Here is a 12,163-nt window from a genome sequence, read left to right as displayed (position 1 = left end):
AAAGAGAATCAGTCCTCTGTAAAGTTAAACATACACTTACCAGCGGTTACCCAAGGGAATGAAAAGCTGTTCTCAGAAGACTGGTAGAAAAGTTCACAGCAGCTTTTTTTGTAAGTTCCCAAACTGGAATCAACCCAAATGTCCATCTACAGGTAGATGGATAAACAAATTGTAATGTATCCATACAGTGGGGTACTCCTTGACAATAACAGTAATAGGAATGAACTGCTGACACCACAGCCTAGATGAATAACAGAAAGCAAATCAGTAGTTGCCCAGAGCAAGGGCAGGGATGACAGCAAAGGGGCACAAGGAAACTTTGGGGTGATGGAAATCTGTATCTTCACTCTGCTCTTTATCTTGATTATGGTGGTGGTGGCACTGGTATAAAATTTGTCAGACTCATCAAACAATACACCAAGGATGACACTCACTGTATCCCCCAGGGAAGGGCTGGCACTGTCGTGCCAGGGTGTACACACCTGCACAAACTCATGACCACGTTTTCTCATACCAGTTAACAGTTCTCATGTTTGCCAGTTCACCTACCAAGATATCATGAGGGAGGAATCCCGTGCCTTGCCCTCCATTCCATTCTGCTCATAGGGCTTCATGAGCGGGAACTGACCCATTCAGAATGGAGGGTGGGGCTTAGGAATTGATTATGAATGAAATAATGAGAAGACTGGGTGTTACATTTGCCCCAAATGCCTGGAGACCAGCAGGAGTGCCAAGATAGCAACAGAATTTTTATCTGTGGAGGCCTTAGGCATGGCAAATCTGGTTGGAAGGAAGGATTGGAGGACTTGTCCTAAAGCATCCTACTTTTACTCAGATTATATGTTTATTTGGCTTGGCTGGGTGGGGTGGGGGCAGGGGTCATGGGTGGATGTTACGAGGGTCTGAAGCATTCCCCCTGTTGCCCTTGGGGCTGCCCCACTTAGGTTCTGTGAAATCCATGTGATGTTGACACTCTTCCCCTTTAAAGTTCTCTTTCTCTTCCTTCTTTTTCTTTCTTTCATTACATCTTTCTATCTGTGGCCCTTTACACCTTCCTCCTGAGGTCGGATGTGTTTTTGAAGAGTACGGAACTACTTTCTTTAGTTTTCTGGCAAAATAAGTAGGAAAAGACTCCAGACTTCTTAACTATATTTCCTCTTGTTCTGCCCCCATCAAACCTCCTGGTCACTCAGGAAAACTCCAGTGAGAGTGGCCTGGGGAGGTGGGGACCGTCCAGCCAGGCCAGACCTGGGCTGCCTGCAGCACTTGCATTCTCGAAGATGGCAAAGAACCTTTGCTTGGCGAGGGGAAACACGCAAATTTTCTCATTCCTGAGAAAGGAAAGGCCCTTTCCAAAAAGAGGGAGTAGGAGAGGAAGGCCTCAGCACCCCCCATGGCACCTCCCAGGAGCTGCTTGCTGCCCATGGCTTGTGGGGTACCAGCAGTAGCCTGACACTGCGAGCCCTTTGTCCTCGTGGGGACATGAGAGGGCAGGGGCAGCGGCAACCCTGGGAGCACTGAGTGGAACTTTAAGTTTTTTGGTTCATCATTCAACTAATATATATATTTTAACATCAGTGGGAATCGATGACTGTTTTAGGAGTTTCACCCCAGGAGTTGTCAAATAAGTTAATCTACCTGTTTCTCATACAATGTACTTCTTAAAATAAATTTTACACATGATGAAGTGTAAGTAACGGACCTCCTGCAGGCAAAATAGAAAAAGACCTGAAGAGTCAAGTTCCTTTGCCTTTGTTTGTTGTTTGGGTTTTTTTCTGTTTTGAGACACTGTCTTCTGAAACCAGAGTCAACCGTATTATTAATCACTGGTAGGGCTTTATACTGTATCACATTACTCCCCTGGAATTAAACTGCACATATAAAGTTATGAAACATGTACTTTTTTAAACGGTAAAAAAGTTATTTTCTAACATAAAACCCCAGATAAAGTGCCATGGAGCCATGAGCAGTAAATTGAATTTTTTGCTATGTAATTTATACGAAAACTGACAAGTGCGACCCCGCCACCCCGCACCCCGTCATTAGTCATCGGTTTAGTGGACGCGGAGGTAGTAATCTTCAAGGGCAGGCATTTGGATGTAGACTTCCTTTATTTGGACCGGGCTCAAGCAGCAGCTCCTGTCACTCGGCCTTGCTGCACTATTAGCGAATTTTACCCCAGGGCAGCTGGGACGCTGCGCTGGGGCAGATGTTCTTTTCAGCCTATTCAGTGACCATTCTTGGGGGTTGTTTACTGTTGCCATGGTGACTTTCATTTCCATAGCAGCAGAGCTGCTGTTTCTCAGAGGAAAATGAATTTAGTTATAAAAGGATAATATTTTTCTGTCTGTATATAACCTGCCATCTGTCAACCGGTGGATCAGAAAGGATTCAGAAACCTATTAAGACTGACAGCAATGAAGTGATGAGTATTTTTTTTTTTTTGGTCCCATATTAAAAGCAATAATAGATGTGGAAACAAATGTTGTACCCTCAACATCAGAACTTTAATTTTTTTCTTTATATTTGATGTGTGTGTGTGTGTTTAATGCCTTCACCGCCTCCACCACTGCGGTGACAACCTCGTGAAATACAGTTGACATTCTGCTGACAAATGGAAATGACCGAATATCTTGTTTGTATCTCACTAGATGCAGGTGTATTTAGTGCTTTCTCTTCTTGGTGCTGTGAGCTTCCCTGGTTCATTAAAAGATTCCGGTGGCTGAACTTGCTATTGTCACCCCACTCTCCTACTCCTCCACCCCAGGGGACAAAGCTGTGCGGGTGAAAAGATCAGCAACTTATCACGAACATACAGTGCATATTATGAAATTAGCAAAATGCGAAAAAAAACCCGTGCTTTATCTGAAAAACTTGCTAACATGCCCCTTAAATCTCATTCTAGAATACCATTCTTCCTTGCAAATCCAAATGGGAAGAAAAGTCACCTTTGGGATAGCTCCTCTAGTTCCTGGAATTTTTTTTCTCTGTTGCATTCATAAACTGTAACGTGCAGGGGGAAGAACACCCACACACGCCGGCCCCGTTGTAAATAATGTTGTTTATTGGTTGATTTTTCCAGATCCTGACATTGATGCTGCCAGTGCCATGATGCTTTTGAATACTCCCCCTGAGATACAAGCAGGTTGTGAGTAGATATTTCTATAGCCTACAGCACCATAGTTTGTGAACTTAACCTTCTCCTTTATATACCAGGCCGTAGGAAGAACTAATGCTCAAGCCAACCTTCCCTTATAGAATCACTTTAAACTACCTCAGTGCATGATTACATACATGTGCGCATAAAAGATGCAGCTACGCATATGTATGAATGAATGCATAGGTGTGTTTCCAAGATGAGAAAGTTCTAATATAATTTCAGGGCTTAAGACTTGGGGGCAGGGAAGTGGACCCTGTAATGAGTCCCAGAGGAGAGACCCTTTGTCCTGCAGGAATTGTTCCTGTGAGTTTGTAGTTTCTGCTCGAAGAGGCTACAGGGGGCCAGCCTGACAGTCATGGAACTCAGCAGTGCCCGTTTTCAGACATCCCTCTCCCCTTGGGGACCTCATTAATAACAGGCTACCATTTTAGAGAGAGGAGAGGAAAATCTGGCGAGGCGGGGATGCAGGAGTTTGGAACAGCCTTAAAATGGAAACACTGTGGTGCCTCCCCGCCCTGCGTCTTCCCCACCAGCTTTCCAGGGTGCCACAGACAGGAGGGCAGGGCTGGTTTAGTGAAGGAGGGCTCCTATCTTCATCTTCTGTTGGCCCTTGAGCAATGTCAAGCTTGAGACAACTCTTTTCCTAACTTGAACTTCTCTTCTCTCCACCATCGGATGTTTTTCCCCACCTCTGGAGCTACAACATTGTTAGAAAGGTCTCCTTCCCAAGTGATGACAAATGACCCAAACGTAGACATCTGTCCCCTCCTCCTCCCAACTTGAGGCTAGTTTCTCTGGCACATTCCACCCCCCACCAGAAGCCTGTTGAGCAGATAGCCAGCTCGTCCACCACGGGCCCTCAGCTCGCTGGCAGGACAATGGCATCGCCGCCTCCTGTGCATGAAACTCACGGCGTGGAGACGGCGGCATGAAGCGGCACACCCCGCCACGACGCCCACCAGGGCTGGCGCCCACCTGCCTCATTCTGAGCGCTGCGTGGCCTCCTGAGCAAAGGGAATCCCCCGCATCTGGAGCTGATAGGGTTTCCCACAGGAGAACATCTGTTCCCAGACCCTACCCAGGTGTCTTTTGATGTGGGGTTCCAGACCATCCCTCCTTGCCTTCTACTCGTCACAGCCTTCCAACAGCTTTAGGAAATTTGGCTCCATCCTTCCTTACCTGGTCCTTTTTTTAAAGGACCCAAGAGATGCAGCCAAGCATTCTCAGGAGAGACTCATCCCTGTGCCGTGGGCTGCCATTACCTGATCCTGAAGGCACAGAATTCTCATTCTCTCTTTGCTAAACTCAGCTTGCCGGCAGTTGAAATAACAGCTGCCCACACCTCCGAGAAGGAAACACCACTATAAGCAGATGTGTACCGGTGCAGTCCTGTAACTAGCGGTTAACCTGTAGTGTGGGTTTTAAATGATGTTTGAAGTTACAAGAAAATGAAAAAAACAAAATCAGAAAAAAAAAACCCAAAACCTCCGTTCTCAGATGACTCTTGCAGGAAGAGTATAGACCAGACTGTAATTAAGTTACAGTCTGAAATGGTTTCTGAAATCAAGTTGCGTAATTCATCATGAGGCGAGCGTACTGATTTTATCAGAGCTGTGTAAGGTTCAGGCACCTTCCTTTGCACCCAGCCGCTGCCCACAGTGATCACTGGTTTAAAGAAATAACTTGATGAACTGGAATAATGGAGTTAAGCAGAAAAAGGCAAAGGGATTGGTCATTAACAGCAGCTTTATAGAAATCCATTATCACTAGATTCTTGACCACAGATAGAAGAGGAAAAGGGTTGATCCTGATTAGCTGAGAAGTTAATTGTTTTAATGTTCTCATGGCTAAATGAACTTCTTCTCTCCCTTACTGTAACACAAACTGTAATAATTATTTTTTTCAAGGTATCCATAGTCTTATTTACATTGAAATGCTGAATTTGAGTTTTCAAAGCGCGTTCATGTCTTGAAGCTGTAGAGTCGTGTAGGGCTTTCCTACCTCGCTCTCACCACTGTGAGAAACCCGGCTATAGCCTTCGTGAAGGCCCCCGCCAAGAGGGGGTTCCAGGGTCCTGGAAGGAAGGAACCAGGAAGCCCTTGAAAGTCGTGGAAGGAGACACATTGGCAGGAGCAGCAGAGAAGTAAATTTAAGGACTGGGCAGAGGGTAGAACATCACCTTTACATTCACCTTCCTGTCTGACCCCAAGCCTTGTAAGGTCCCCTTGAGGCCAAGCTAGGGCATACTCAGTGGGCCGGATGTAAAGCCCCCCAAAATTGGACCAGTACCGTCGGAAGGGAGTGAGTGTCCGTTGAGCGTCCGCTGCAGGCGCTTGGAGGAGCCAGGGGTCCCTCCTCGGCCTTCTGAGAAACGCAGTCAGAGGTTTGTGTCTCCGGCGCCAGGCCTCTCTTTTCACTTAGCTCTTCTCTGCCTCACTCTCCCTTCCCCTCCCTGCCTGATGCTTCTCGTCCTGGGATGTGATGCAGTACCTCTCCTCCTGAAGGGAGAAGCATTCCATACATACGGTGGCGAAGCCACCACGCCCTATGCTGCTGGCTTTGTGCAAAGCCTGGAAAAAGTGAGAGGTGACCCCTCGACCAAAAGGTTCAAAGGCAGCAGACGCCCAGGCAGTGATGGAGTGTGGGCAGCCTGCCGAGGGGTGTTTGTGAGCACGTGTCCCGGTGAGGAGGTGTACGTGCATCACCCAGGTTTGGGGGTCCTGCCACTGCCCACGCGTGGGGAGCGTGGGTTCCTGTCTGCATGGAGCCTGCCTGTGTCCTCCCCCATGCTGCTCCGTGGCTGGGCTCTGTTTATAGAGCTTTCTCGTGTGCTGCTATTTATAGCCCCTTGTTTTCACCTCCCGGGCTGTGTGATGCCCGTCTTTGAATGGGGGCCACCGGCCACCAACCTAGTCTGTCTGCCACCGGCACTCCCAGCAGTCGGAGGCTGTCCTGGATGGTTTGAAAGCCTTTTCCTTTGTCATCGCCCTTCGTAGCCAGTCCACTTCAGGTCACCAGGTGGCAGCCGCTTAGGTCTTTTCCACTCATCCTCCCTGCTCAGCATCTGCACAGCTAGCTCGGTGCAGACTGGCCTCAGTCTGGGTCTGAGCTGAGTAGGTCATACAAAGGAAACTTCTCCAGAAGTTGACAAGAACCCCAGTCAGCCAAGACCCTTATCTTGGGGGGACCCGATCCTGCCCCAGGGGTCCTCACTGCACCCTGTGTTGCTTGAGCTGGACTCCCTGTGGGTCCCCTCAGCCCCTCCCTGTGCTCTGATGCTTCTCTTTCGGTGAGGCAGCAGTGCACATCTAATCAAAACCTCAGGCCACCGCATTTTGTCTCCTCTGGTAGCACCAGCGGTAATGTTATCTTTCTCAGACTTTCCCAGATTGCAGTATGGGGAACATTCTACAAGGCGTACCATCGTGTCTCAGGTGCTCTGTAAAACAGGACTTCCAGAAAAATCCAAGCAGGACAGTGCTTCCTCCTTATCTCTTGAACTTTGGATTATGCTTCTAGTCAAGTCCATCCACCTACCCTCCCCCCGCCAAATAAAAAGTGGCTGTGTAGACTAATTCCAGCTTCTAGAGTCTACTTAAATACCTGCTTTGCAGTTCCCCTTCGACAAGCCCTGTGAGTCCTCTTTAACCCCAGTGGAGGAATTGTTATTAAGTCAGGAGAAGTCAGATCACCATTACTCATCTTCAAAGGCTTGCATGATCCCTGGTTGGAATGTTCCAGAGAGGAACTCTAGGTAATAAAACAACAAAATGGGACGGAGGGGGGAGGCAGAGTTCTGCATCCCCCTCCCCAGAACTAGGATATGTATGGATGCAGCAGCCACCGGCGAAGAAGGGCAACCAGGAAACAGGCTCCCCTCTCTCAGCCCCCTCCCCAGCACCTTTCCAAGTAAGCAGGTGGAAAGGCCAATTTTAGGAAAGGGAAGGATTATCGGAATCACCTGCTGCTCAGCTTATGGCCTCTGGTAGCTTAGCCAGGGCTGCTCTCCAAAGGCAGCAGCAGGAGCGCAGGGGTTACTTTCACAAGCTGTGAAAATCAAGGAAACTGAGCATCAGGAGGGAAGCTGGGGAAGCCAGGATGGGGCGGAGCTGAGGGGGGGCGGAGCATGCAGGAAAGTTTCTCTTGTGTCTTCAACTTTTTCTTTTTAGGTTCTGGAGACGATCACATTTAGATCACAGTGAGCGGTGCTGCTTGATTGGACTCTGTGTGTGTGTGTGTGTGTGTGTGTGTGTGTGTGTGTGTGTGTGTGTGTGAGGGTTGCTTTCTTGCTGGTTAAAAGTAAGAAAGTTTAGGGTCATTGTATAACTTAAGATAAAGTGGTCGATCAGCTGGGACCCCTGGTGCTGATGTCCTTAGCCCCTCATCCCAGGATTTGAGAGTCTCAGATGTATGTCTTCTCTCCTATAAAAGCCATTTAAAAAAATTTTTATTTTATATTGGAGTAGAGTTGATTAACAGTGTTGTGTTAGTTTCAGGTGTACAGCAAAGTGGTTCAGTTATACATATACATGTATCTATTCTTTTTCTAATTCTTTTCCCATTTAGGTTGTTACAGAGTATTGGGCAGAGTTCCCTGTGAAGAGCCAAATATTTAACTGATCTAACAGAAAGGGATGATGCTGGAGGCCTGTGCTTTTTTTTTTTCTTTTTTAATTTTTGTTGGAGTATAGTTGATTTAGTAAGAGCCACAAATCCGAGTTTAAGGTTGATTTTGAATGTCCAGTTTCTTATGACATCTCTTCTCTAGCTGGAGCCTAGGTATACTTTCAGCACATTGGGTGGGGTGCACTGGGGTTTACATGCTTTGAAATACGTTGAGGGAAATGCAAAGGAAATGAAAGGAAGTCGATGTGCTGATAGGAAAAGGACTGAGGAGTGGTGGACTCGTGTTCCTCCAGATCCCAGACTCAAAAAATCCATGCAATAGGGACCTCAGAATACCTTTCTCAGACATTTTAGACTGGCTGTGATTCATCTTTCAAAAGCCACATTCTTGACACTTGGGGATGGAGACAGAAAGGAGAAAAGATGGGAGGGCAGTTAAGTGTCACAGCCGGCTCCTGGCAGCCTGTGAGCAGAGAGGAGCACACCCGCCCGCCCCACATGAGGAGCACTGCCGGTGATGAGGACTGGGAAATGCCGGGTTTGGCCGAGGCAGCGTTCAATGGCAGCTCATTTGAGAACGAGCTCCAGGATTCAGAAGAAGAGCCTAGTTTGCACACCGGAAGTCTTGCGAGGTTCAGAAAATAGCTCAGGGAAAACCTTTTAATGCTGTGGGATAGCTCCGTCCGTGAGATTCTCTTTGAAGTGAATACAGTTCATTAACCAGGAAGATGTTTCAGGGGTGAGTGCAGAGTTAGGGAGAGCTACAAAAAGCATAATAATAGGCTGAAAGAATTCCCCCATGTCCTGACCCCGTTAGGTCCTATGCCTCAGAGGTAATTAGTAAGAAGATGCCATTGCGGTGAGATGGGATGGTGGAAGGATGAACATGGTGATGACGGTGATGATGAGCTTATATAATGGGCCAGCCACTGAGCTAGCAATTTGTGTACTTTGTCTTGTTTAATCTTCAAAATGATCCTCTGAGGTATGTTTATGCCTACTTTACAGGTGAGGAAACTGAGACACAGAAAGGGTAAGGCACTTGCCCAAAGCCACAGAGCTAGTGGTGGGGCAAGACTTTGAACAGAGGCCATGTGGCCCCATGACTTGTAACCATGCAGGAGGCTTCTTCCCTGAAGCTTAAACGGGACAAGAGAGTCAAAAGAACCCAGTCTCCAGTAGGTGCTCAGTGAGGGCTGGCTTCCTTTCTCTGTTTCCCTTCATGCCAGGTGCGCCCCTGGTGCTTAGAGGTTCTAGGCACTTGGGCAGAGGACTCTGGGCAAAATAAAAAGTGGGACTGCATTTCTCCTTTGACTGGCAGGTGATTCCGTGGCCGCACCAGAGGCCAGGGGAATGCATGCTCCATGACTCTCATCCGCCCTCTTCACTTTCCAGGGCTCCCTAGTCTTTGTCCCAGGATTTTAGGTGGTTCCGGTGTTTTTGCCAAAATGGTGACTCTGACATGATTTGTTCAAGGAGAACGGAAGCGCCGTGAGAGCAGTGGTTGCTCTTCCGGCTAAGTCTGTGACCAGAAAGATGGTCAAGGTCTTACAATACGGTCTGGTTTTGTCTTTACCCATTCTTATGGGCTTTCATCTCACCTGGACTGGAGACAGCACAGGCCACCCCAGGATTGCTCTGGGAATGGTGAGCGTGTTGATGATGATGATGATGATGAGGGGACTGATGACTAACGTGTATTTTCAAAATAGCAATGCCTTTATTAAGTCAGTGAAATCTCTAAATACTCTGTGTGATAAATACCATTTGTCCCCTTCTTACTTAAGTAGCTTGTCAGGGGACACAGGCAGTAAAGGACACAGATGGGAAACACCAGAGTCTGGCTCTCAGCCACTGTGCTGCAGACCACTTCCTTGCTCAAAACCCTTTAATGGTTTTCCCAATATCCATGGGATGAAGTCCAAAGGCATCTCATTCCTGCTAGGATTATGTGCTTTATCAAAATTACTTTTTAGTTCTTGTGCACATTGTGATTTTTATCACTTCTAGGCCTGGTTTGTGCCTTTGAATCCCAACTTAGATGGCACTTCCTACAGGAAGGCTTCCCAGATAGCTTTTCTTTGGGTTAGGTGTCTCCATCTTTCATGCCTATAGGCCCCCTGCCCTAGCACTCGCCATAGTATATTTTCATTGCCTCTTCAGTTTTCTATCTGTCCCACTTAACTGTGGGGACCCTGTGTCCCCTTCGTCTCATACATAGGCAGGTAGTTGGTAATTTAATCCATTAATTGATACAATCTGTATATGGCCTTTTCCCTCGAGAGACAGTTCCGAAGCCAGACTTTCAACAAACTGCCCCAGAGGACTGCCAAACTCAACCTTCTGCTGGGCCTCTTCTACGTTTCCAGCATCTTTCTGGCACCAGCAGGCAGTCTGCCCAAACTCTAAGGGGGCCAGCAGCCGCACCCCACAACACGTCCCCCTTTTCTTAGAATGTGTTGAAGGCAGAGTGTCTGAGGAGGGAAGGTGATTTGGCAGCGAGGGGCTTAAGGATGGCTTGTGAACGCCCACCTTTTACTGGTGAGAATTATAACCATGGTATAAATTTTAAATATTTAAGTTTTTTGGGGGGATACCATTCTATCAGATTTGCCTGCTGTTCTAGATCCCTAGTGACTGATATATTGAGTAGTATTATCAGAATTAAACTGAACCTGTGGTCATCTGACCATTTTGAGGAGAGTACCGTACAGCAAAATAATTGAAAACCCCTTTCCCACGATCCCCAAAGCAGAGAGACAAACCAAAAACACCTATCTTTTCAAGCAGCCTGAAGCATCTGTCTACAAACTCCATAGTTCTACTGGTTTTTACATATGTCTGTCCACAGAAATTATTGGCATTTTCTTCTAGAAGTTTCGTAGTTTTAGTGCTTACGTTTAGGTCTATGATCCATTTCTAATTAATTTTCCTAATGGTATGAGGTTAGGACCGAGGTTCATTTTTTTCCAAATGGATCTCTGATTGTTCTCTCTTTTCCCCCATTGTGTTGTCTGCATATTTTTTGTCAAAGAATCAGTTGACCACACACACGAGTCTATTTCTGGACTCTGTTTTGTTCCATTGATCTATATTTCTGCACTTACACCAATACCACACTGTGTTGTAGCTTTATAGGAGTAATTCAGGTAAATATAATTTCTAGACCCTCTTCTAGAGTTCTAGAAAACTCATCAACTGGGCAAACTATGATAATTAGCTGCAATATCACATCATAACAGGTTTCATGCTTTTAAGATACCTGGTGAGTCCCCTGCCTCAGATGATCTAATATCTGAAATCAGGCTGATAGTATGGGATGGGTAGGAATTCCTGATCTAGTTCAACCTACCTTCATAATTAAATGTGGGAAGAGACAGGGGATTCTGGAACCCCGACTGCAATAGTAGTACTGACTTCAGGCACTGGTTTCAATTTTGTCTCCCATCCCACCTTTTATAAAACCTAGTAACTAGGGCCTTACACAAACCTGGATGAGACATGGCAAAAAATATTAGCAGGAGCTACAGAATGCCCAAGAAATCGGTCTATAACTTAATCCCATATTCCAGAGTGGACACTCATCCTATGTGAAAGACCTGACTAAAGGCTCAGAATATTTAAGTAAATGTGCTCTTAGAGACCTGAAAATGATAGGAGTAAAAAGTATATACTGCGAATTTTGGGAAAAGTAGTTATTCTACACAAATAATATCAGCTTTAAAAACTTAATATCCAGAGTGGTATTTATTTTTGAAGGTATGATTTTCTAGAGTCTTTTTGGTAAGGTGTTTGTTTGAGAAAGCACAATTTGTCCACCTTGCCCCCGGATGAGACTGTGCCAGGGGCTACGTGAACACAGCCAGAGCTCCGGGGACTCTTTCGGATGCTGGCAGCAGAAGGGGTCTTAGAGAACACCGTTCAAAGAGGGACGCAGAGATTCCGTGAGCTTGCCTGGAGTCCTGCCAGAAGAACTAAGATTAAAACCCAGGTGTAGGACTTCCCTGGTGGCGCAGTGGTTGAGAATCTGCCTGCCAACGCAGGGGACACGGGTTCGAGCCCTGGTCTGGGAAGATCCCACATGCCGCAGAGCAACTGGGCCCGTGAGCCACAATTACTGAGCCTGCGCGTCTGGAGCCTGTGCTCCGCAACAAGAGAGGCCGCGACAGTGAGAGGCCCGCGCACCGCGATGAAGAGTGACCCCCGCTTGCCACAACTAGAGAAAGCCCTCGTGCAGAAACGAAGACCCAACACAGCCATAAATAAATAAATTTTTTTAAAAAAAAGGTTTTAAAAAAAAAACAAAAAAAAAACCCAGGTGTATAAGCTCTCCGTCAGTGTGCTCACACAGGATACATGCCTGGCCCCATAGACAGA

At 46.8% G+C, this 12,163-nt stretch overlaps 1 protein-coding gene across 7 annotated transcripts in view; it reads left to right on the top strand.

Moving 5' to 3' along the window:
* FOXN3 (forkhead box N3) overlaps positions 1–12,163 on the top strand; it is a 406,052-nt gene that overhangs the window by 368,794 nt on the left and 25,095 nt on the right. For 4 of the 7 annotated variants that reach the window (XM_059914802.1, XM_059914804.1, XM_059914803.1 and 1 more), the window contains one exon: positions 3,083–3,148. The exons of 1 other annotated variant lie outside the window; for it this stretch is intronic. In XM_059914802.1, the coding sequence (XP_059770785.1) occupies positions 3,083–3,148 (66 nt within the window). The remainder of the gene's footprint in view (positions 1–3,082; positions 3,149–12,163) is intronic. 2 more of the 7 variants (XM_059914805.1, XM_059914807.1) reach the window with 1 other exon arrangement.

This window comes from Balaenoptera ricei, chromosome 2 (genome assembly GCF_028023285.1).
Source record: "Balaenoptera ricei isolate mBalRic1 chromosome 2, mBalRic1.hap2, whole genome shotgun sequence".
NCBI classification, from domain to species: domain Eukaryota; kingdom Metazoa; phylum Chordata; class Mammalia; order Artiodactyla; family Balaenopteridae; genus Balaenoptera; species Balaenoptera ricei.
This window is presented reverse-complemented; position numbering and strand designations above follow the sequence as displayed.